At 45.9% G+C, this 23545-nt stretch overlaps 1 protein-coding gene across 1 annotated transcript in view; it reads right to left on the bottom strand.

Annotated features, from left to right (window-relative positions):
- LOC138261625 (SCO-spondin-like) overlaps positions 1 to 23545 on the bottom strand; it is a 1514343-nt gene that overhangs the window by 378518 nt on the left and 1112280 nt on the right. Inside the window, exons 91-92 of the mRNA XM_069210750.1 lie at positions 18833 to 18985; positions 15168 to 15214 (exon numbers count right to left, since the gene is read on the bottom strand). Coding sequence (XP_069066851.1) covers positions 15168 to 15214; positions 18833 to 18985 — 200 coding nt within the window. The remainder of the gene's footprint in view (positions 1 to 15167; positions 15215 to 18832; positions 18986 to 23545) is intronic.

Below are 23545 nucleotides of genomic sequence, written 5' to 3'. Positions count from 1 at the left end.
TTGGAGTGCGAGGGAGTAGATTGGAGTGGGGTAGATCAGGGTGGAGGTAATATAAGGTAGGTTGAGGTTTAGTGGCTATATTGAGGTGGGCAGGGTAGATTTGGGTGGAATAATGTAGATTGGAGTGGGGTAGATTGGAGTGGAGTGGTGTAGGCTGGAGTGAAGTGGGGTAGACTGGGGTAGAATTGAGTGGAATACATTGGAGTGGGATGCATTGGAGTGGGGAAGATTGGGGTGGATGTGGAATAGATTGGAGTGGGGTGGAGAGGGGTAGAATGGGATGTAGTGGGGTTGACTGGGGTAGATTGGGAGGAGTAGGGTAGACTGGGGTAGATAACAGTGGGGTAGACTGGAGTGGAATGGGGTGGATTAGGATAAATTAGAATGAACTGGGGTAGACTGGAGTAACGGAGTGCGGTGGAGTAGATTGGAGTAGATTGAGGAAGAGTTGAGTGGAATGGGGTGAGGTATATTGGAGTGGAGTGTGGTAGACTGGGGTAGATTGGAGTGGAGTGGGGTGGTTTGGCGCTGAGTGCAGTAGATGTGGTAGACTAGAGTGAAGCGTAGTGGGGTAGACTGGAGTAGAGTAGAGAGGAGTAGGGTAGACTGGAGTGGAGTGAAGTGAAGTGGAGTGGGATAGACTGGATTGGAGTGCGGTAGATTGGGGTGGGGTGGAATGGAATAGATTGGAGTGGAGAGGGGCAGATCAGAGTGGTGTAGTTTAGAGTATATTGAGGTTTAGTGGGGTATACCGAGGAGTGCGGGTATATTGGGGTGAGGTAAATTGGAGTGGGCTAGACTGAGGTAAAGTGGAGTGGAGGTGGGTAGATTGGATTGGAGTAGGGTAGACTGGAATTGAGTGAAGTTGTGTAGATTGGAGTGGAGTAGAGCAGATTGAGACAGATTGGGGTAGATTGGAGTGGCGTGGGTAAGACTGGGGTAGATTGGAGTGGAGTAGGGTAGACTGGAATGTAGTAAACTGAGGTAGATTTGAGTGGGGTAGACTGGAGTGGGGAAGACTTGAGTAGGTGTGGGGTAGATTGGAGCGGGGTGGAGAGGGTGGAATGGGATGTAGTGGGTGGATTAGGGTATACTGGGGATGAGCGGGGTAGATAGGAATGGGATAGACTGGAAAGGAGTGGGAGGGCTGGATAAATTGGAGTAAAGTGGGCAGAGTGTGGTGGAGTAGACTAGAGTGGAGTGGGGTAGACTGGAGGTAGAGTGAAGGAGAGTGGGTAGACTGGGGTAGTCTGGAGTGGAATGGAGTATGGTATGTTGCAGTGGAGTGGAGAGGGTAGATTGGGGTAGACTGAAGTGAAGTGGAGTATGGTAGATTGCAGAGAGGTATATTGGAGTGGGATAGATTAGAATGGGGTAGTTTAGGGTGGGCTGGAGTGTAGTGGGGTAGATTAGAGTGGGGTAGGTTTGAATCAAGTAGATTGAGGTGGAGTGGATTGTGGTGCATTTGGTAGCATTAGGGTTGACTGAGGTAGATTGAGGTGGAGTGGGGTAGACTGGAGTGGAGTGGGGTAGATTGGAGTGGGGTAGATTGGAATGGAGTAGGGTACACTGAAGTGGATTGGAGTGAGGTAGAGTGAGGTAGGTTGGAGAAGGGTGGATTGGGGCAGATTGTAATGATATGGAGTGAGGTAGAACTGAATGGAGTAAAGTGGGGTAGATTGGAGTGCAGTGGGGTAGATTGGATTGTAGTGGGGTAGACTGTAGTGGAGTGGGGCAGACTGAAGTGGAATGGGTTAGACTGGGGTAGAGTAGGTTGGAGTGTAGTGGAGTAGAATGGTGTAAAGTGGAGTGGAGTGGATTGGAGTGAGATAGATTGAGATAGATTGGAGTGGAACATGATTTATTGGGGTGTAGTAAAGTGGGGTAGACTGGTATGTATTGGAGTGGGGAGACTGGGTGAGATTGTGGTGGAATGGAGTGGAGTTGAGTAGTTTGGAATGGAGTAGAGATTGGAGTGGCGTAGAATGGAGTGGAGTAAGGAAGATTGGAGTACACTGGAATGGAGTGGAGTAGAGTGAGTGGGTTGGAGCCGGGTAGACTGGAGTGTGATAGACTGAAGTGCAGTGAGGTAGACTTAGGTGGAATGGGGTAGTTTGGAGTGGCATGGGGTAGACTGGAGTGTAGTGGAAGGGGTATATTGGAGTGAAGTGGAGTGGAGTGGGGTACACTGTGGTCAACTGGAGTGCAGTGGACTAATTGGGGCAACGTGGGGTGGACTGTGGTAGTTTGGATTGGAGTAGCGTGCGGTACATTGAGGTACAGTGGAGTGGGGTCGATTGGAGTACATCTGAGTGGAGCAGAGTGTTGTAGATTGGAGTGGAGTGGGTAGAATGGATTGGAATGGTTTGAAGTGGAATAGAGTGGGGTAGATTGGAGTGGTGTGGGGTAGATTGCAGTAAAGTGAGGTAGATTGTGTGTATGGAGTGGGCTGGGATAGTTTGGAGTTGAGTAGGTTTGAGTGGGTTCACAGGGGTGAACTGGAGTGGGTAGGTTGGAGTGGAGTAGATTGTGGTATGTTGAAGTGGAGTAGATTGGTGTAGATTGGAGTGGGGGTGTGCAGATTGGAGTAGAGTGGGGTAGAACGCAGGTGAGTGGGGTGGGGTAGATTGTGTGGAGTAGGGTACACTTGAGTACTGTGAAGTGGAGTATGTTGGAGTGGAGCAGACTGGGATAAATTGGAGTGGTTAGAGTGGGGTAGATTTGAGTGGAGGGCAGTGGGGTGGACTGGAGTGAAGTGGGGTAGACTGAAGTGATGTGGGGTAGACTGAAGTGAAGTGTGGTAGAATAGAGTGGAGTGGGATTGATTGTGTGGAAGGGAGTGGGATAGACTGGAGTGGAGTGGAGTGTGTTGGGTAGACTGGGGTAGATTGGAATGCATTGGAGAGGGCTAGATTGAAGTAGAGTGGGGTAGATTGGGGTAGAGTGAAGTATATTAGGGTAAAATGTAGTAGAATAGGTGGGATTTGAGTAAAGTGCAGCGGAGTGAATTAGAGTGGAGGGGAGTGGAATGGAGTAGAGTGGAGTGAGGCAGACAGGTGTGAAGTGGGGAAGATTGGGACAGACTGGAGTGGCGTGGAGTGGGGTAGAGTGGAGCGGAGACAGTAGAGTGGCGTGGAACTGTGGCCTTTAGACGACAACTCCTGCACCTATGTTCATATGAATATATGGCACCTGAAAGCACTTTCGATTAAATATGTATGATAATGAGGACTATGGCATAGGTTTTAAGGAGAAATGGAGTAGCTGCTGCACTGCACAAAATGAAGGTGCTTTAAACAGACACCTACTTTGTATGTGCAGGAACCATTTATGAGATTGAGGACACAGGTTTTAAGAGGTCGATAATTTGCAGCACTGACCAAAATTGGGACACTTTAAAAAGCCATATACATAGGGCCTGTGCAGCGCCAGTTTTATTTCACTCCTTAGTGTCCCCCTAACGCCACCATGTGTATGCCGTATCTAAAATAAAAATACGGCGCACCATGGTGGTAGTTAAGGGAAGTAGCGTAAAAATTTGTGACGCTGCTTCGGGACTTTGCATGATTAACATCAACATTTTTGACGCTATGATGCTAATCCTGCAAAGCCCATTGTATACAATAGTGTGCCTCCTTTTAGCGCCTGCTCTGAGCAGGCGTTAAAAGTGCTGGAAAAAAATGACACAAAGAAATCTCTTAGATTTCTTTGCTCCATTTTTTCAGCCCCCTTTGCATAAATTTTGCCTAGTGCAGGCATAATGTAGCGCTAAGGGTTACTAAGTGGCGCAATGCATGCACTGCGCCACTTTGTATATATGGCACAGGGATTTTGGCTGTGTTGAGCCACATTTGCGTAAAAAGAATGGCGTTAATATGGCGCAAGGCTCTTAAATCTGCCCCTTGGTGTCTGAAAAGGCACAGATGACTTTAAAATGTTTATCATGCTTAGTGGTAGCCTGGCCTGAAGAAGGTGCCTGAACTGCTTGTCTGGAAAGACTACAGGACTTGAGTTTCAGACTAGGCTGCTTTAAACACAGACATACTTTGTACGTGCATATGAGGCACAGCCTACAAACATGCTGTCATACAGACTACTATAATATTCAGTGACATTTGATTGATGCTAGAAAAAGAAGAGCCAACCTTTAAAACATAGTCACAAATTACTTTAATAGACAGTGCCATTTGTTTGGTGCTGTAAAAGGAAGCGCTGAATTCTCAAAAATATTAAGGGAAAAACAAACCTATAGGATGGAAGTTATAATCAACACAAATATATAGCATGGAAGCAGAAATGGTGGACAGAAAACTGAAAAAAAGCATTATGTATCAGAGGACGAGCAGTAGATGTATACATTCAAATGAAATCAATTAGTACTTGGTCTATGCTCCCGGAGAAAAAGAAGTCTGCAAGGCATATGATGCCCAATTAGATAGAAGGCAGCTAAAAAATGGCAGTCTTCCAGCAAATGGTAAGTAATGGGTGGGCTCTAAGCTCTTTACTGTATACAATACCCCTCGCAGCAACAGCACACGCATGCTGTTATGCGAGACCTAAAACAGGTGTTTTGCTTGTGTAAAACAAATGTACGTGTGCATTTAGCTTTGAGTTTCAGGTCCACTGACTCTGACACTGCAAAATCAGATGTAAAGGCCAGACATTAACTGACACACAGGGGGAGACATTGGGATAGGCAACCAGTGATTTTATAGTTACTGGGAGAGTGATAACTGATACACACAGAGTAGGACTTGGGGTGACTGATACGCACCCTGAGAGTGAAACACAAGCCCAGAGTAAACATGCATACAACGTATGATGGAAGGTTGCAAGATCCAAACCTTCTTTTGGAGACACTTGAACACACATGAAGAAAAAAATCCAAAAACATCTCCAGCAGACAATGGTCTGCACGCTGAGAATCCCAACAGCAACAAGAGGATATGTAAAAGAAATTTGAATTAGGATATAGTATAAAACAGATTTAACCTTGTCTAAGGGAATGCCTCTTTTTGCATTATCACCCTCAAAGTTTTGGACTGATGCTGCTGGTTTTTCGATTCTGAGAGTGCACTGAGGCCTGCTAACCAGACCTCAGTGCCAGTGTTGTAACCCCTTACAAACTGTATGTTAAATTGGCTAACCCCAATTGGCATAAACTTACTTACTTATAAGTCCCTAGTATATGGTACAACGGGTTCCCAGGGCATGTAAGTTAGAGGCAACTTGCGTGTCACTGTAGACTGGAAGAGCAGTTTTGAACTTTTTGTTCGACTTTACCATTCAAATCAATAGCAAAGACCGCACTTTCATTACCTATACATATAAGTTTTCCCTAAGGAAGGCTTATTGAACCCTAAGGCAGGGAGCAGTATATTATTTAGTGGGAAATATTCTTTAATGTTTACCAGCAGTGAAGCCTCCAAATTGTTGTTTTCACTATGGAAAAGCCAGCAGCCCATTGACTAGTACAGAGGTAAAGACTGACACCTCAGTCCTGAATGAGCCTACCAAATGGGTACTTCAAGGTATCAAATTAATTGGGGTATTAAACCCAACTTGATGCCCAAGGTCAAGTCAATGTCACTTTTAAGGAAAAGCAACTTTTAGAAAGTTGTCACGTGGCTTCACAGTTTACTAAGTGGCATTTCACAGTTGCTGACTACCAGAAAGCCTTCTGCCTTCCTGGGAGTGTGAATCACTCTCAGGCTCAGGAACAATAGAGGCCTGACACACAGGAAGGTGTTACCTTTCCCTTGCAAGGAGCCACACAGAGTGTTGGCCCAAAAGGCGAGTTTCAAAAGAGGAGTCACCTTTGGTGGGCAAACAGTGGTCACTCGAGAAGGGCCACCTCTTTGTTTGGGTAGAAGGGCTGGTTGTGGGAACAGAGAGGGGAAAACCACTAGCCAAACTGTTTTTTTCATGGACGTGTAGCCACACATCTAAGGTGAGCTACCAAGCCCCTCATGACCAAGGAAGGGTTCAGACATCTTGAGAGTGGGCAGAATTGTGCATTCTCAGATTGCTAGATGCTACACATAGCCAGATGTTGTCAGAGTGCGGGAGGGATCATGGTAGCCCATTGGCTAATGGCCGCATCATCCCCCCAGGGCATTTTCTGTGCATAAAAATGGCATCTCTAGCTCCCTGAACCTCAGATCACATCTAGATTGGAGAAAGGACCACTAAAGGACTGCCTTTCTGACCCCTGGACCTCTTAAGAGAGGCTGTATCAACCTCTGGACTGCACCTGCTACTCCATGGGCTAGTGAAGAGAGGACTGTGCCTATGGTGCCTGTCACGAGGAAAAGTCGCTCCAGAGCCCCAGACCGAAGTAGTGACTCCAAGGACCAGTCAGCTGGCCCCTTGTTCCACCACCAGGGCAATAAAAGATGGAGTAGCCCATTCCAGTTGCTCAGTAGCCATCTTCAAGGACTCGCCACTGGCATGCAGACAAGACTTTCACCTTGGACTTAAAAGTTTCACCTGTGTTTTCTGAACCCCGGAGAGTCACCAGAGTTTAGTTTGTTCACCCAAGATGGACACTAGCCCTAACCAAAGGAAACTGCTGGATTCGCTGTTTCTGGAGATCGATAGCCCAGCAACTGCTGGACTTCTACTGGTTCAAAAATAGGACTTCAAATGACACCAACACCTGTGGCAAAAGCTGCTCCACCTTACCCTGGACGGAGGAATAACCACAGTGAGACCTCTGTCGACTGCACAGTGTCCAGAGCATCTTTTAGCATCCTCGAACATCCTGTATCCTCAGCATCAGGACCACTCTGTTGAAGTCTATCACGGATTTGAGGTAGTGTGTGAAAGTGGACTTGGACTTGAGACTACTTTAGTGACCAGGTAACTGTCCAAATATTTCTTATTGGAATCCTGAGATTTGGACTATTATTGGTGCTTAACATGAATGTCAACTTTCGTGAATGTGTAATAAGCTTAACCACTAGTGAGAGGGTGGTGGGACTCGGGACCCAGCTAGAAAACACTAGAGCCCTGCCCTCAGAGGACTGTGTGTATTGTTTGTGAATTTCGTATTTTACTTTGTGTTTGTCTATAAATTCTCCTTTTTTTATTAAAGCAAGTATTTGACTGGGCAATCATGAATTGCTGCTGAGCATATTTTGAGTTGTGAGAATGGTTTGAATCCCCGGTGTTCACCTGAGAGAAAAGCCTTGGACTGCTTAACCCCATGCTGCTACTGAGCATCAAGTTCTGAAGGGGTATTTAACCTAGTTGCTCAGGATCCATAGTAGGTCAGGCCCCAGGACATCAGGAGTAGGCCCAGGTGCAATTTCAATTACGCTGGAGTAATCATAATAATTTCAGTAATTCAGTGTTATTCTTTGATGGAGAACTGTTGATATTTATGCAATTACTCCTGCTCATGTAATTATGAGTAATTGGGGAAGAAACCTACACCAAGAGCATATTTAGCACTAGTCATGTTCTACTGCATTTAGCTCTACTTCTTAGCGTAAAATGCCTCCTTGTGTCCATTTTGGACACAAGGGTGCATTTTGCGCTAAGCAAATAACGCTAAATTCTGGGAGTAGTTTGAGGCAAAAATCCTACCCCAAGAGCACACCTAATGAGCGCAAATGGCTGCTTTGGCCTGCTATTTGTGTTTTGCTGCATTTTGTTCTATTTCTCAGTGCAAAATGAGTTCTCTGAGGAAATTTTGCACTAAAAATAGCCCTAAATTCCAAAATTACTCTTCTTGTGTAATTCAGCAAAATCACAGGGAATTCTAGGGTAAATCCGTGGATTATGCTACCCTGGATTAGGTGAGTTATGCCTACCCCTAATCAGGTGTAAAAGGCTTCAACCCCCACGCTTGGGCCCAGTAACTCCAGCTTGCCTCAATGGGGGCTTGGGGGGAGCCGAGGTATAACCCGGTCTCTCCCCGGGCTTATCGGGCGGGTGGAGCGGGACACGGGGAGGTCAGGAAAATTAATTGGTTAACTGGACAGGATGTGGCCGGTCATTGGGTAGGCATATAAGGGGTGGGCTGGAAGTAGGCGGCCTCTTCGGCCATTATACACACCCAGGAGGCGGTACTGTTGTGTCAGGGGGCGTTTTTTAGGCCGAGAGTGTGCAGGTTGGTTAAGGTGTTTTTTATTTGTTGTAAAAGGGTTTAACATGACAGCAAAAAGTGTAGTTCAGGCTTTAAAAGTATTACAAGATGCTGGTAGGGAGGATTTAATAAAGGAAGGTGTATTAGAGCAGGCCTGGGTTGGGCTAAAAGGGCCAAAAAGGTCGTCAGCAGAGCGAGTTACGGCTGCTGTTTTGGCATGTACGTCACCAAAAAGTCCCAAGAAATTTAAGAAATTTAAAGAAAAAAGTGTGACAGGCAGAAAAGTTTCTGCGTCACCAGAAAGGTTGGAAGGCATAGAACAAAGTTTAGCAAGCGTACCTGTCATGAGAGGGGGCGGCGCGCGTGTAACTAGAAGGACCGGTTCGTTTCTGAGGCAGCGCGTAGCTGCCATGCGACGAGGCTCCTCCGTCGCTATGGTGCCGGGCGCCGTTGGGGGTGAAACGGCAAAGGAGAGGAAGTCGCGCTCACAGAGCGCGATGGGTGTGGTGCATCCAGGGGGCCGGATGGTGGCGTGTGGAGTGTCAGCGCGCGCGTATAAACGCGCGCGCATAGTGAGAAAAGTGTCAAAACAAGCCCCACTCGCCTTAGAGAGCGACGGGGAGCGAGAAGAGGAACAATGTGAAGAAAGTCCATTAGGAGGGGCGGCCAAGATGGCCGCGCCCTCAGGAAAGGCAGTTTTTGAATCGATTAAGCACAATAATGCGAATTTAGGTGGCGAACGGAAGGGGGGGGGCAAAGGATTTGGAGAAAAATATTATTTTGATAGATTCTGAAGAAGAAGGGGAGAATGTAGAATTAGAGGGATGGAATGGGAAAGGTAATTTCGACCAATTTGAGGTGAGTGAGAAGGCTTGTAGTAGCAGGCTATGGCAGTGGGTGCCAAAGGTAGTCAGTCCTGTGGTGCGGCAAGTACAGGAATGGGAGGTAGATAATAGGTCAGTGTTTAGGGCAGGAGAACAGGTTGAGTTTGTGGATGGGCAAGGTACTGTGATTAGAGGTACTATTTCAGGGGTGACCACGGATGATAATAGGTTAGGTTCTGGTCAGGTGCGGTTAGATTTGTGGCAGCAAGGTGCAAGGGCGTACCTTCCTGGGTGTCATCAAGCCCATGTTAACGAGCAGCATGGGTTGGCCTTAGAGGGTCAGCGGTTTGGGCGACCAGCTGATGTTGCGGTACCGGTGGAGGTCAGGGCGCCTCCGGCACACCGGGTTGAAGAGAGGGCGCAATCCGGAGCGGTTCGCTCAACTACGAGGGAGACATCGGTTCAAGAAGGCGAGGCTATGGAGCCTTTTTTGAGGGCCACTCGGGTGACACCTGCTAGCCGGAGCGCTAGTACAGGTTTGGTTCACAACGAGGAGGAGTTGGATTATGAAGAAGAAGCTACGGCTGTGTCGGCTCCAAAGATGAATAAACAGGCGGTCCAGGGCGATCGTCAGTCATCAAGGCGTGAAGTGGTAGGCGGTTTACGTAGAGGTGAGGTATCGGGCGAGTCTGGGTTATTGATAAGTAGAGTATCAAATTTAGGGCGTAATGACAAGAATGTGGATGTGGCAATTCAAGTGGAAACAGGGGTTGGTTTAAATGAGAGTAAAGCAGAAGGTTCACTTAATGCCACTCAACCGATGACTGGTACGCCAGTGGAAAGTCAGGTGAGTACAGCGGAAACGGGTACAGCGGTACAAACGGGTGCCAAAGGTAAAGAGTTGCCATATATGGGAGTGTAGATGCCTTTGGGGGCGCATCTCACTCAGAATTTGAGGGAAAAAATTTGGAAAGGTGAATTTATCGATGTTTTCAAACTATTGCATAGGGAAGTGCAAGCAAAGGAGGGATCGAAGGAGGAGGAATGGGAGTTGGCGAGGAGACCGAAGATGCCAACGAATATTGAGAATTGGACGTCGGCATTTTTAATCTATGCAAGTGTGCTATGCGAACGTTTTCCGGATATCTGTGTGGCATTGTTTAAGTATATGGATGTTGTGAGAAGGGCCCAGATGGATTATGGGGGCTTTGGTTGGTTCCGTTATGACGAAGAGTTTCGGGCCCGTGAGGCGATTTATCCGGAGAAAGTTTGGGGGGAGATTGACAATGAATTGTGGATGCAGTGGTTAAGATCTGCGAGGAATGCGCCTACTACACATACGGCTAGTGGATTACTGGTTCAATATAAGCTCTTTCAGGCCTGCCCCACCCAATTTGGGGTGGGTTTCAGCCACAGGGGTCAGTTCCCCCATAATGGGGCATGTTGGGCATTCAATAGTGCATTGTGCACCTGACAGCAGTGCAAATTTAGGCATGATTGTGCCAATTGTGGAGGCAGGCACCCGGCCTATCAATGTTTCGGCGGATTTAATTGGTCAGGACAAGGGGGGCAGGGTAGAGGAGCAGAGAGAGGTAGGGCTCACGGGCAACACTTGGCAGGTAAAGGCCCTTACTCCTATTAAATTGGAGGTTGTTGGTTATTGGTTACAATTCTATCCGCACGTAGAAGAGGCGAATACTTTGTTGAGTGGATTTCAAGAGGGTTTTAGGCTTTGTTATCAGGGCCCGAGAGTGAGGAGATGGGCTAATAATCTGAAGTCGGCGAAGCAGTTTCCGGAGGTTGTAAGGGCAAAAATTCAGAAGGAAGTGAGTTTGGGCAGGATTGTTGGGCCTTTCAATAGTTGGCCTTTACCTAATTTGACTATCTCTCCTCTTGGAGTGGTACCTAAGAAGCAAGAAGGGGAATTTCGCCTTATTCATCATCTGTCTTGGCCTGCAGGGGCATCGGTAAATGACTTTATTGCTCCGGAAGATGCAGTGGTGCATTACGCTTCAGTGGATTATGCAATCTCATTAGTAAGAAGGTGCGGGCAGGGTGCGGAGATGGCAAAATCAGATATTCAGGCGGCCTTTCGTCTGTTGCCAGTGCACCCGGAGGATTTTTCATTGTTGGGTATGCAGTTTGAAGATGCTATTTACGTGGACAGGATGTTGCCAATGGGTTGTTCGGTGTCTTGTTCTCTTTTTGAAATGTTTAGTACCTTTTTACAATGGTTTGTTCAAAATCAGTGTGGGGTGAAACTAGTTACACATTATTTGGATGATTTTTTACTTGTGGCAGACCTCGGTCTGGTGAATGTGGTGAAGCGCTGGTGCTATTTCAGAGGGCTATGACCCAGTTCAGTGTGCCTTTGGCAAAAGAGAAAACAGAAGGGCCTTCCACTTGTTTGAGTTTTTTAGGAATCGAGTTGACTCTGTTCAGATGGAAGTGAGGTTGCCGCAAGAGAAGGTTCAGTTGTTGATTTCATTGTTGGAGGAAGCGGTCACGAAGCCAAAGTTGGAGTTGCGTCAGGTTCAGAGTATTTTGGGTCATTTGAATTTTGCATGTAGGGTTATTAGGGTTGGCAGAGCATTTTGTAGGCGTTTGGGTTTTGCAATAAAAGGGGCGGTGTTGCCCCACCATCACATTCGGCTTCGGGCAAATGTGAGGGAGGATTTAAGGATGTGGATCAGTTTTTTGCAACAATTCAATGGTGTCACCATGTTGGTTGATGAGATGGATTGGCTTTGGCAGATTCAAGTTTTTTCGGATGCATCTGGTTCCCATGGTTTCGGGTTGTTCTGGGATGGTCATTGGGCAGCGGAGAGCTGGCCTGTGGGCTGGAAGAAGGCAAAACACAGCATTGCCTTCTTGGAATTTTTTCCTTTAGTGGTTGCGTTGTTTGTGTGGGGTTCGTCTTTTGCGAATAGGAATGTGTTGTTCAATGTGGATAACCAGTCAGTGGTTAATCTTGTTAATTCTCAGAGGGCGAAAGATGAGAAGGTTCTGAAGCTTCTGCGAGTTTTTCTGCTAAAATGTTTACAGTTTAACGTTTTGTTCAAGGCAAGGTATGTTCCAGGTGTCAATAATGATTTGGCTGATGCGTTATCTCGTTTCCAGTGGCAGAGGTTCCGTGGGCTGGCACCGGGAGCAGATGTGAGGAAGACGGCAGTTCCCAGGGAGTTATGGGACTTAGGAGATTCAGGATGTTGGAGTTGGTTCAGCAGTCCATAGCTCCGTCCACTCGGAGGAGTTATGAACCGGCCTGGATGGAGTTTTTACGGTCAGGTGCAGTAAAAAGGGAAGGGGGTTATGAGGTTTGTGAAATACGGAGGGAGGATGCGATCCATTTCATAATGCAGCAAATTGAGTTAGGTTTGGCGGCAGTTACTATATCAGGTAAGTTAGCTGGTATTTCTTTTTATGGGAAGTATTTTTGGGGTTATGCTCCAGTTGAGGGAGAGCTGTGTAGGCGACTTATTTCGGGTTGGGCAAGGGAGGGAGGGGCGAGAAAAGATCGCAGACGGCCCATAACATCACAGATTTTGCAGGGTTTGTTGGGGGTACTGGGGATGTTTGTTTTTCACATTGGGAGGTTAGATTGTTTTCGTTATGTATGTCTTGGCTTTTTCATGGAGCTTTGCGGGTTTCAGAGCTTTTAGGTTTGAAGGGACAGGAGGGTATTCTGCAGTCTGAGGTACAGGTAAGAAAAGGGGCTGTCAGTATTTGGCTGCGGGCATCTAAGACTGATAAGTTAGGAAGGGGACAGGAAGTGTTCTTAGGTGGGGATGGATCCCCCATTTGCCCCGCCAGTTGGTGGTTGTCATTTGCAGGGTTATTACCGTCATCGTCAAAGTTGGTGTTTATTCATGAGGATGGTTCAAGTTTAACGTCTAACCAACTTATGGTTATTTTGAGAAGGTCTTTGGTCTTGTTGGGTTTGGATCCGCTTTGTTATGGTACACATTCATTTCGGATCGGAGCCGCTACGGAAGCTAAGGCGCTAGGAAAATCGGATGGTTTTATTATGGGTTTGGGGAGATGGAAATCACAATGCTTTAAGCGCTACGTCCGTTAATTGATGGCAGGTGGGTTGTTTGAGATGTTTTTTATTATGAGGCATATTTTTGGGGTATTTTCTTAACTCTCTTTTTCTATAAATGTATATTTTCCTTTCATTTCTTTCTCTTTTTCCTGTTAAAAAAATGTCTTGTATTGCAAAGTGTTTTACATGTGTTTTTTGCTGTTTTTTCTTATAGGTTGTGTCAAGGGACCTGATGGGAGCTGTTCCGTCTGGATAGTTGGGCACTCTTTTGTACGGTGGGCAGAGAAGCAGGCTGCTTCAAGGCATTTTGGAACGCAACTAGGTTTAGATGGAGCAAGGATTAGAGTGATATGGGTGGGGAAGAGTGGCATGAGATGGGGCGAGTTATTGGCGGTTCTTTCTAAGAAGATTGAGAGAGGGATCTGCCCAGATTTGTTAGTTATTCATCTTGGGGAGAATGATTTAGTTTCTTTGTCTGGCATTGGTTTATTGAAAATAATGAAAATGGATTTGGTCAGGATAAAAGAACGTTGGGCAGGTACGCATATAGTTTGGACATCTATGGTTCCTAGACAGGTGTGGAGAGGAGCATATTCATTTGTAGGGATAGAAAAACAGAGGAGAAAAGTGAATAGAGAGATGAGAAAATGTTGTCAAGAAAAGGGGTTTTCTGTTTTGTTGCATGAAAATTTGGTTACATCGTCGGGCGAGTTGTTTTGACAGGATGGGGTTCATTTAACTTTCATGGGCAATGAGCTGTATCTATTGGATCTTAGGATCATGATAGCTGATTTATTGGGGGTGAAGCTTTGGGATCGTTAATTTTCGGGAGGGGTGGGGCAGGAAAACGCCTAGCGGGTTTTCCTGGGTGGCGGGGGATTTACACGGAAAGGCTTTCGGGGGGAAGAGGATGATGACAAAGATTTGAGGGCAGGGAGGTTTTAGCAAGGGGCACGAGGGAGGAAAGGCAGGGGTAACTGCGGAAGGTGGGCAGCAGGACAGATGGGGAAGGGATTGTTCAAGGGCAATTTGGGGAGTGGAATCTTTAGAGGGTGGGGGAGGGGTTAGGTGAGAAATATTTGTATAGTGAGGTTTGTAGTTTTGTGAAGCAAAAAGCCAAGGTTATTGTATTATACCAGACCTGTTCTATTAAAGCGGCCTTTTACCCCTTACAACGAGCGTCTGTGGTTTGTTCCCCCTTTTCGCCCGATGGGGGCTTGGGGGGAGCCAAGGTATAACCCGGTCTCCCCCCGGGCTTATCGGGCGGGTGGAGCGGGCCACGGGGAGGTCGGGAAAATTAATTGGTTAACTGGACAGGATGGGGCGGGTCATTGGGTAGGCATATAAGTGGTGGGCTGGAAGTAGGCGGCCTCTTCGGCCATTATACACACCCAGGAGGCGGTACTGTTGTGTCAGACCCTCCCACCCTCCCTTTATTTAATGGTGATTTGATCTGGGTAGATTTAAGATGGGGGCAGGAAAAGGGAGTTTTAATTATGTCCAGATGAGGTTTGCGGCTTAAATAGGCTATAATAGGACAGGCTGTTTTTTCTGCGTGATGTGTATTAGTACTCTTGGTTCTTTGTGTTTTTTGGGTAGTTGTCCATGCCACTGGTAGGCAGGTCTGGTGAGGCGGGGGATTTACACGGAAAGGCTTTCGGGGGGAAGGGGATGATGACAAAGATTTGAGGGCAGGGAGGTTTTAGCAAGGGACACGAGGTAGGAAAGGCAGGGGTAACTGCGGAAGTTGGGCAGCAGGACAGATGGGGAAGGGATTGTTCAAGGGCGATTTGGGGAGTGGAATCTTTAGAGGGTGGGGGAGGGGTTAGGTGAGAAATATTTGTATAGTGAGGTTTGTAGTTTTGTGAGGCAAAAAGCCAAGGTTATTGTATTATACCAGACCTGTTCTATTAAAGCGGCCTTTTACCCCTTACAACGAGCGTCTGTGGTTTGTTCCCCCTTTTCGCCTGATGCCTTCTGAACAGGGCTCTGACAGTTACCCAAATTCACACCGGAGGTTCTAGATTCATAAATAATGTCATGCCGTAATTTGCACAAAGTAGTAGTTTAAAGCACTGCCAGATGGCAAACATAAACAACTAGTCCCTGATGAACAAGTCCAAACCATTTTTCTCTGGCTGTGACATTTGTGGAAGCCTCCGAATGCTAGTGTACAAACAGAGGGATGAACAAGAATGACACTTACCTCTGCAGTCAATGTCTTGGCAGTAGATCCCCTCCGGGGTGCAGATGCTGCAAAATGAATTCAAAGAAATGTCACTCAGACATGTAATGCACACAACTAAACAACCATCTCTCCTCATGGGCATTTTATGTTAAGGTTACCAAATGACTGCTGCCAGGGCATGGGCCTAAAGACTATGGGAGCGAAGGGTGGGCCATCATCCCCCCAGATTTTGAAAGAAAGGGGAAACGAGACATTACCCCCCAGATTCTGAAGTGGAAACTGAAGTGACAAAACGAGCACGACTCTCTGAAGCCATTGTCTACATCTCTTCGAAATGCTGCAATCTGAGGAACAATCTCTGTGTGCCCTATTTGACCCTTTTGCTTTGTTAATTATTTAATTTGGGTCACTCGGGTATTGAGCCTCTCCAAAAATTTCTGTTGGTCAACCCAGGAGGGCAGTATGGTAAGGTTAGGTAACAGGTGCCATTATGTAAGTGTTACTGCTGGCTTCCTCTGACTTGTTAAAACTTTCGGAGAAGTTCAACACCTCAGAGACCACAATTAAATAATTAGCCAGGGAGAAGGACCCCGAGAGCCGCTCTCAGAGGTTGCTGCTTAAGTTACAGCGCTTCAAGTACACCTTCTAATTGCAGCATTGTTTCAGACAAACATGTTGTAGAGCTGCGTGTGATTTTCAGTGTCCGCGGATGCATTCCAAACAGAAACGCACAAGTTACATTTTATGGTCACGCATATATTTATATATGAGTGTATATTGTAAATGTGTTTGAAGATGAGGTAAGTATATTTACTGGACTCTGTGTACTAACACTAATTTATTAAACAAATCAACATAAAGCATTGACCTTTGTTGTTCAAGGAAAAAATTGAAGGATGCAACCCTACAGTGTCTGAATTAAATTTAGGGTTCAATGCATGGCTGAGCAACTTGACCAAGCCTCTGTAATCCACGGCACATCCTTTACTTCACTATCATTTTCCTTTACCAAGCATTTTGAGAGCGCATTGACGTAATTCACTTGTGGAACGGCACTCTACAAAAAAACTCACTTGTATACGGTTAGTATTAAACAATCTTGCTACCCAATTAATAACAATGTAGGCCATAAAAATAGAGAATATAAACACATTTTGGTATCTCGATGCAACATCATAAGGGCATGGGATATTTTTCAATGCTGCATTTCTTTTAAAAACTACTTGCACAAAATATTACTCAATTCAGTCATATATTAATTTCTACTTAATTGAGACACTGAAAAATATGGATGTTTTTTTCAAAGAGCCTTAACCATATAAACCATATATTTTCTAGGCATTTGTTGCCTAATTTACATCTTTTGTTGACTCGGCTCGTGCTTATGGCCTCAGAGCTATGCCAGACCCTGGCTCATGCTTGCGAGTCACCCACACCCAGAACATAAGTATCCTCTACACCCTTGTGTCAAGGGCATAGTTTAAAAGTACTGGGCCTTTATACATCAGCCCAATGTATGTTGATAATCGTAGTCCATCTATAACTCCATTTAACTAGATGGACTAAATTTCCAGATTACAATGCTTTGTAGGAGGAATGAATGTTACACAATAAAGTGCCACAGAAGACATATAGCCATCTGGTAATATTATTTTCTATGCTTATGGCACAGGCATTTGGACAGACCAGTGGGAGCACAAGACACAGCGATTTGGAAGACGTGTAGAGGGAACGTCGAGATGGAAAGGTAAATGCTATGTTATGTAGGCCCTAAAGTCTGAGAATACACACAACTTCATCAGCCTCCCCAGTAAGTAAAGTTTAGATTAGAAAGGAAAAAAAAAACACATCTATAAATATACCATATCACGTGTGGCTCGCCTGATCAGTCAGGTTTGCATATTCATACTGAAACAGGATGAAATCTGATTAGTCTGTCTGCAGTGGCACAGTAGGCTAAAACCCCAAACCCTGGAATGTGACCCCAAATGATTGCCATTGGCTGAGACTTTAGCAAGCATTCTACTTATCACCGTTGTGATTCAATATGACATCCACCACCAGACCAGTAGCAAACCTAGCATGTGACATTTCCGGATCACTAAGAATGGCAAAAAAAGCAGAGGGAACATGAAGTAATAGAGATATGTACGTTTGGAGCACTTAGAATTGAGCTTTCTTCCTTTCTTCCTTTAGCTAATTTAGCTAATTACTAATATGCAAGATGGCAAAACTAGCAATGACGATCAGGAAGAAAGCACAATTAAGCCTATGATCAAGGCAGAAGGGTGGGCCGACTGTAGGCAGGTGCAACCGGAGCAGTCACACCTGGCACTGACCTCAGGAAGGGGTGCTCAGGAGGTGTGCACTGTTTTTAGAGCTAACCTATGGGTTTAAAAGCATCCGCTGCAGAGTCCCTTCATGTCGGACAGTTTACAGGCAATAATAAAAATGTAAAGATAACTGGTCATTAATGCTCCTTCTGGATAGGGATCGAGTTTTGTCTAGTGGCATTTCTGACTCATCATAAAGTAGCGCAGAGGGTTAACATGCCTGCTGCAAAGAATGCGTGCTATGAATATCACTGGACTGTGTGTTATATGGATAGCTCAGTGGCTACATGGTTTTGTCACAGAGATCCTTTTGTTACTTGCAGTTCATAAATTACAATCCTAATATAGCAGAGTGACCAGTGAACTGCCATGAAATAACTGCATACAAACTGCAAGGCATGGGGTTTGAACTTTATGTTTTCTCCAGTCTTTCATTAGCCTAATGTTGCTAAAATGGTTTAGTTTGGGTAGAAATATATTCTTAATAGTAAAGCCAAACTCAATCACTGTGGTACGTTTTAAATCCAGAGTTAGTGCTCTTCCCGATCAAACACTCTCAAAATGTACTGCCTACTATTAAGGATGACGTAATTCCTACACCTTGTAATCCTGATTCTCATATGTAACATTCCCTGTAGTCTGATTTACATACGTATTACATGCCTCTGTATAACGTATGTGATGTAAAGTGCTGGGAAACCCCACTCCGGTCTGAGTAGTGCTATTAAATAAGAAATGCACGTGAGAGATGGGTTGTGGAGAGTTGTGGGGCATTGTTGGAGGGTGGTAGTGAGGGAGTAGACGGAGAATGAGGTCAAGCGGGGGTGGCACCAAAAAAGATTGTTGGGCTGAGCGCCACAAGCGCTAAAGCCGGCCAGCTCATGGAGTAAGGCGCATTTCCAAAACCCATCATTAACCTGCTGCTCAGCTGGAAGGGAGGGCGGTCACTGGCGTAAAGATGAGAAGGGATCCTCACGGACAGGGGAGAGCTTGCCGATCAAGAAATCTGCAGATCATGTTCTGAAAGCCTACTGCCTCTGAGACACGTAACTGTCTTTGTATCAACCTTAGTGGCCTTCAAAAATCACTGCATATCAAGTACATCGCTTGATGTTTATACATAAATGTATGCTTCTTAACATGACAGATGACACATTGAGAAACGTAAAAGGAAAAGCTGTCCTCTAACTTTCGTTAGTCAAAAATAAACAATACAGGAGTCCGCAACAGGGCTAACGAAAGAACTTAAACATTGTGAGGGTCTGACATCATTGGGCTCTTGCACCCTGGCCTAAAAAAAACGCCTGTCTTCAGTTCCACTGCTTCAGGTCTCGAGCTGAGATGACTCACCACTGTTGGCATTCGCCTTCCAGCCATATGTCCCCAATGCGACCCTCCAGCCCACTTTGTAGGCACAATGGAGGGCACGTTCCCTGGTAGCAGGGCCTGGTCCGCGTCTGCGCTGTCCAGCAGTTCTCATCCGGTGACTCAGATGTGGATGTCCTGGGGATCAAAGAATAATGAATCATAGGAAATATGTGTTATGCAACGAGATTATAAAAGCAACGAAAACACAAATCTAACACTCATTATTCTTCAACAATGCCAAGTACATCGCAATGGCGGACAAGACTCGCACCACATTAAAGGTATCTCCGATTGTTAAACATCTTCTAAAAATCTTTGTCATCTCCGAATTCATTTGTATGGATTATGGAGGAGAAATGCAAACAGTGAGTAAATGATGCTTCCACATACCTCCAATTTGAATAGCTTCCATTATTTTTCTGTTTATACCAGGAAAAACCATGACTTTTGAAATTTGTCTGGCAGTCCATGTAAGCCTTCATACTGTTATTTTCAGTGTGTTATGGAAGATTATTATTCTTTTTCCTCAAATGGAAAATATGCTTTCAAGTGAAGAAATCACGAGATCTCCAAAAATATGTGTTTTGTGTTTGAAGTAGGTAGTCTATGTTTAAATGTAAAGGATCTGACATTAATTGACAGCATAAAACATGCAAACATGAATTAAAACTTTGTATGCATTTCAGACCTTAGCCCTCAATTTTGCTTTAGTAATCACCAACCCTTAGTAACCCGCACAAGGAAGTTCAACCATCAGGCATGGCAGACCAGTGAATTACCAACTTTACATCTCTCCGCAAGAAACGTTCCTCAAAACTCAAAAGATCTGGTGCCACATCTGCCACTGTATGGGGTGCAGTACTGGCTTTTACAAGAGCAACCTTCAATCTCTTGAAAATTGATTTTCATAAGGTGTTCACTGTAGCGTCAGTCACCATGTGAATGCAAAGAAAGGTCTGCTCACAACTCACAGACTATAAAATGTATTGCTACCATTTAGGACAGTGATTCTCAACCTTTTGCCTACGGAGAAACTACTAGAATGCTGTAGGAAGTTGGCTCTGTCTATACTATCTAAAAGTAAGAGACAGAGTGCACAGAGTCCAAGGGTTCCCCTTAGAGGTAAGATAGTGGCGCAATTAGATCATTCTAATGCTCTATTTTGTGGTAGTGTGGTCGAGCAGTAGGCTTATCAGAGGGTAGTGTTAAGCATTTGCTGTACACACACAGGCAATAAATGAGGAACGGACACTCAAAGACTTAACTCCAGACCAATAGTTTTTATATAGAAAAAAATATTTTCTTAATTTATTTTTAGAACCACAAGTTCAAGATTTGAAGTAAATACATAAAATGCACGGTACTCCACACAGGTACGTTAGGAACTTTGAATTAGAGCAATAGCATACACAGTTTTGGCAAAAATGGCCATAAACTATTTTGCAAGTGCACACAGTGTAAAAATCGTCAGTTCCTGGGGGAGGTAAGTAATGGTTAGTTTGTCAGGTAAGTAACACACTTACAAGTCTAAGTTCCTGGGCATAGGCAGCCCACTGTTGTGGGTTCAAGGCAACCCCAAAGTTACCACAACAGTAGCTCAGGGCTGGTCAGGTGCAGAGGTCAAATAGGTGCCCAAAAAACAGAGGCGCCTATGAAGAACAGGGGTGCTCCGGTTCCAGCCGGTCAGCAGGTAAGTACCCACGTCCTCGGAGGGCATACCAGGGTGGTTTTGTAGAGCACTGGGGGGACACAAGTAGGCACACAAAACACACCCTCTGCGGCACATGGGCGGCCGGGTGCAGTGTGCAAAGCATGCGTTGGGTTTTGTATTGGATTCAATGGAGGGACCCGGTGGTCCCTCTAACGGTGCAGGCAGGGCACAGGGGGGCTTCTCGGGCCAGCCACCAACTGGGCTAGGCAGAGGGTTGCCTGGGGGTCACTCTTGCACTGAGGTTTGGTTCCTTCTGGTCCTGGGGGCTGCGGGTGCAGTGCTTGGTCAGGCGTCGGGTTCCTTGTTACAGGCAGTCACGGTCAGGAGGAGCCTTTGGATTCTCTCTGCATTCGTTGCTGTGGAGGTTCAGGGGGTCTTCTCGGGCTACTCACGAGGTTGCAGTCATCTGGGAGTCCTCCCTGTGGTGTTGGTTCTCTTTAGCTCAAGCTGGGGGCATCGGGTGCAGAGTGTGAAGTCTTTAAAAGTTGCAAGAAAGTTGCTAAGTTGTTGCTGTTCTTGAGCAGAGCCGCTGTTTACAGGAGTTTCTTGGTCCTTTGGTTCAGGGCAGTCCTCTGAGGCTTCAGAGGTCGCTGGTCCCTGTTGGATGCGTTGCTGTTTTCTTCGAGTCAGGAGACATGCCGGTAGGGCTGGGGCCAAAGCAGTTGTCGTCTTTGTCGTCTCTGTAGGGTTTTCAGGTCAGCAGTCCTTCTTCTTAGTTCAGGTTGCAGGGTTCTGGGGTGCCCCTAAACACTAAATTTAGGGGTGTGTTTAGGTCTGGGGGGCAGTAGCCAATGGCTCCCTGAGGGGAGGTGGGCACATCCCTAATCCTATTGGGGGAATCCTCCAAACTTAAGATGGAGGATTTCTAAAGGCAGGGGTCACCTCAGCTCAAGACACCTTAGGGGCTGTCCTGACTGGTGGGTGACTCCTCTTTGTTTTTATAATTATCTCCTCCAGCCTTGCCGCCAAAGGTGGGGGCAGTGGTCGGAGGGGCGGGAATCTCCACTAGCTGGGATGCCCTATGGTGCTGTAACAAAAGGGCCTTTGAGGCTCACTGCCAGGTGTTACAGTCCTGCAGGGGGAGGTGGGAAGCACCTCCACCCAGTACAGGCTTTGTTCCTGGCCACAGATTGACAAAGGCACTCTCCTCATGTGGCCAGAAACTCGTCTGGTTGTGGCAGGCTAGCAGAAACTGGTCAGCCTAGCACTAGGAGTCGGACTGGTATTCAGGGGGCATCTCTACGATGCCTTCTGGGTGAATTGTACAATAAATTCTACACTGGAATCAGTGTGAATTTATTGTGCTGAGAAGTTTGATACCAAACTTCCCAGATTTCAGTGTAGCCATTGTGGAACTGTGGAGTTTGTGTTTGACAAACTCCCAGACCATATTTTCTTTATGGCTACCCTGCACTTACAATGTCTCAGGGTTTGCTTAGACACTGTAGGGGCATTGTGCTCTTGCACATATACCCTCACCTCTGGTATAGTGCACCCAGCCTTAGGGCTGTAAGGCCTGCTAGAGTGGTGTCTTATCTATGCCACAGGCACTGTGAGATTGCCATGGCACTCTGAGGGGAGTGCTATGTCGACTGAGTCATTTTCTCCCCACCAGCACACACAAGCTGTGAGGCAGTATGCATGTGCTGAGTGAGGGGTCCCCAGGGTGGCATGAGACATGCTGCAGCCCTTAGAGACCTTCCCTGGCATCAGGGACCTTGGTACCAGAGGTAACATTTACAAGGGACTTATCTGAGTGCCAGGGCTGTGCCAATTGTGGAAGCAAAAGTACATTTTAGGGAAAGAACACTGGTGCTGTGGCCTGGTTAGCAGGGTCCCAGCACACTTAAAATCATAACTTGGCATCAGCAAAAGGCAAAAAGTCAGGGGGTAACCATAACAAGGAGGCCTTTCCTTACAAATGCTTTTTAATCTACTGATGAAGCCCTATCCATAAAAAGAAACTAAAAACAGTTGGGAATGAATGAGTAAATGAATGAATGAAGCTCCATTTGTAAAGTGCGAACAGCTGCTCCCAAAGCGAGCACTAAGCCAATTGAAGCAACTGATATTCAAGTACATCTTTCTAAAAAAGGATCTTCTTCAGGCCCGTTTTAAAACCCGATAAAATTTTGGTCTTCCTCAATTTTTATGGTGTAGTGTAGCCATATTATAATGTAGCCTTTGCGCGTTTGCTTAAAGTATTAGGCCTCTGTGTACTTTGTCCTAGATGCATTTTATTTAGCCTCGCACTGTGATTTTACAATAACCAGTTTCACGGTCTTGTTTTATTTTCTTCTATCACACTGTTTAGCTTACTTCAGCACTGAAGTTCTCAAACAATACATTCCCCCCTCGCTCTGTGCTTTAGTCAAGGATACAGTCTGGTACATTGCCGATAGACGTGGTAGAAGTTTAGTCTTTAGGGTTCGTAGAAAGTACACATTCTTACGTAGGGACGTTTCTTAGAACATCGGCGTGTTAGTTATAAAAACACTTCCTAGTCCTGATACACGTAGGAGGGAGATTCCGACCAGAAACCCACAACTAGACGCTGACTGCCCTGTTGCAGATGCTGATCCCGATCACAGGCCTTTGCTCAGGTATGAGGGTCGATGTCCTCCCGGGGAAACCTAAAAGGCAGGCTTAGAGCTTAACATGCTGTGCTCAAAATAGAACTTAGGAGAGAGAAGGTAATCTAGTTATATTATGATAGCATTATTCTTATGTTTCACTCTCCTCGTTACTATTTCAATCCTACTGTGTTGTATGGTTCTGGTTATTGCGGCTCACGCCTTGTTATCTAAAATGCAGTCGTTTTATTAAACCAATCTTTAAAACTCAAACTGCCTTTGTCATTTATATATGAGACCATACTGTGTATGAGAGAACTGGTTGGGATCTGAGTGACCACGACTTCCCTGGGAAGCACTAAGATGTCATGCGCTCGGCTGCCCAATTGTCTCTTCCCTTTGGGAGAGATG

This window comes from Pleurodeles waltl, chromosome 10, assembly GCF_031143425.1.
Source record: "Pleurodeles waltl isolate 20211129_DDA chromosome 10, aPleWal1.hap1.20221129, whole genome shotgun sequence".
In the NCBI taxonomy this organism is placed as follows: Eukaryota; Metazoa; Chordata; class Amphibia; order Caudata; family Salamandridae; genus Pleurodeles; species Pleurodeles waltl.
Note: the sequence above shows the minus strand (reverse complement) of the source record. Positions and strands in the feature narration are given on the sequence as shown.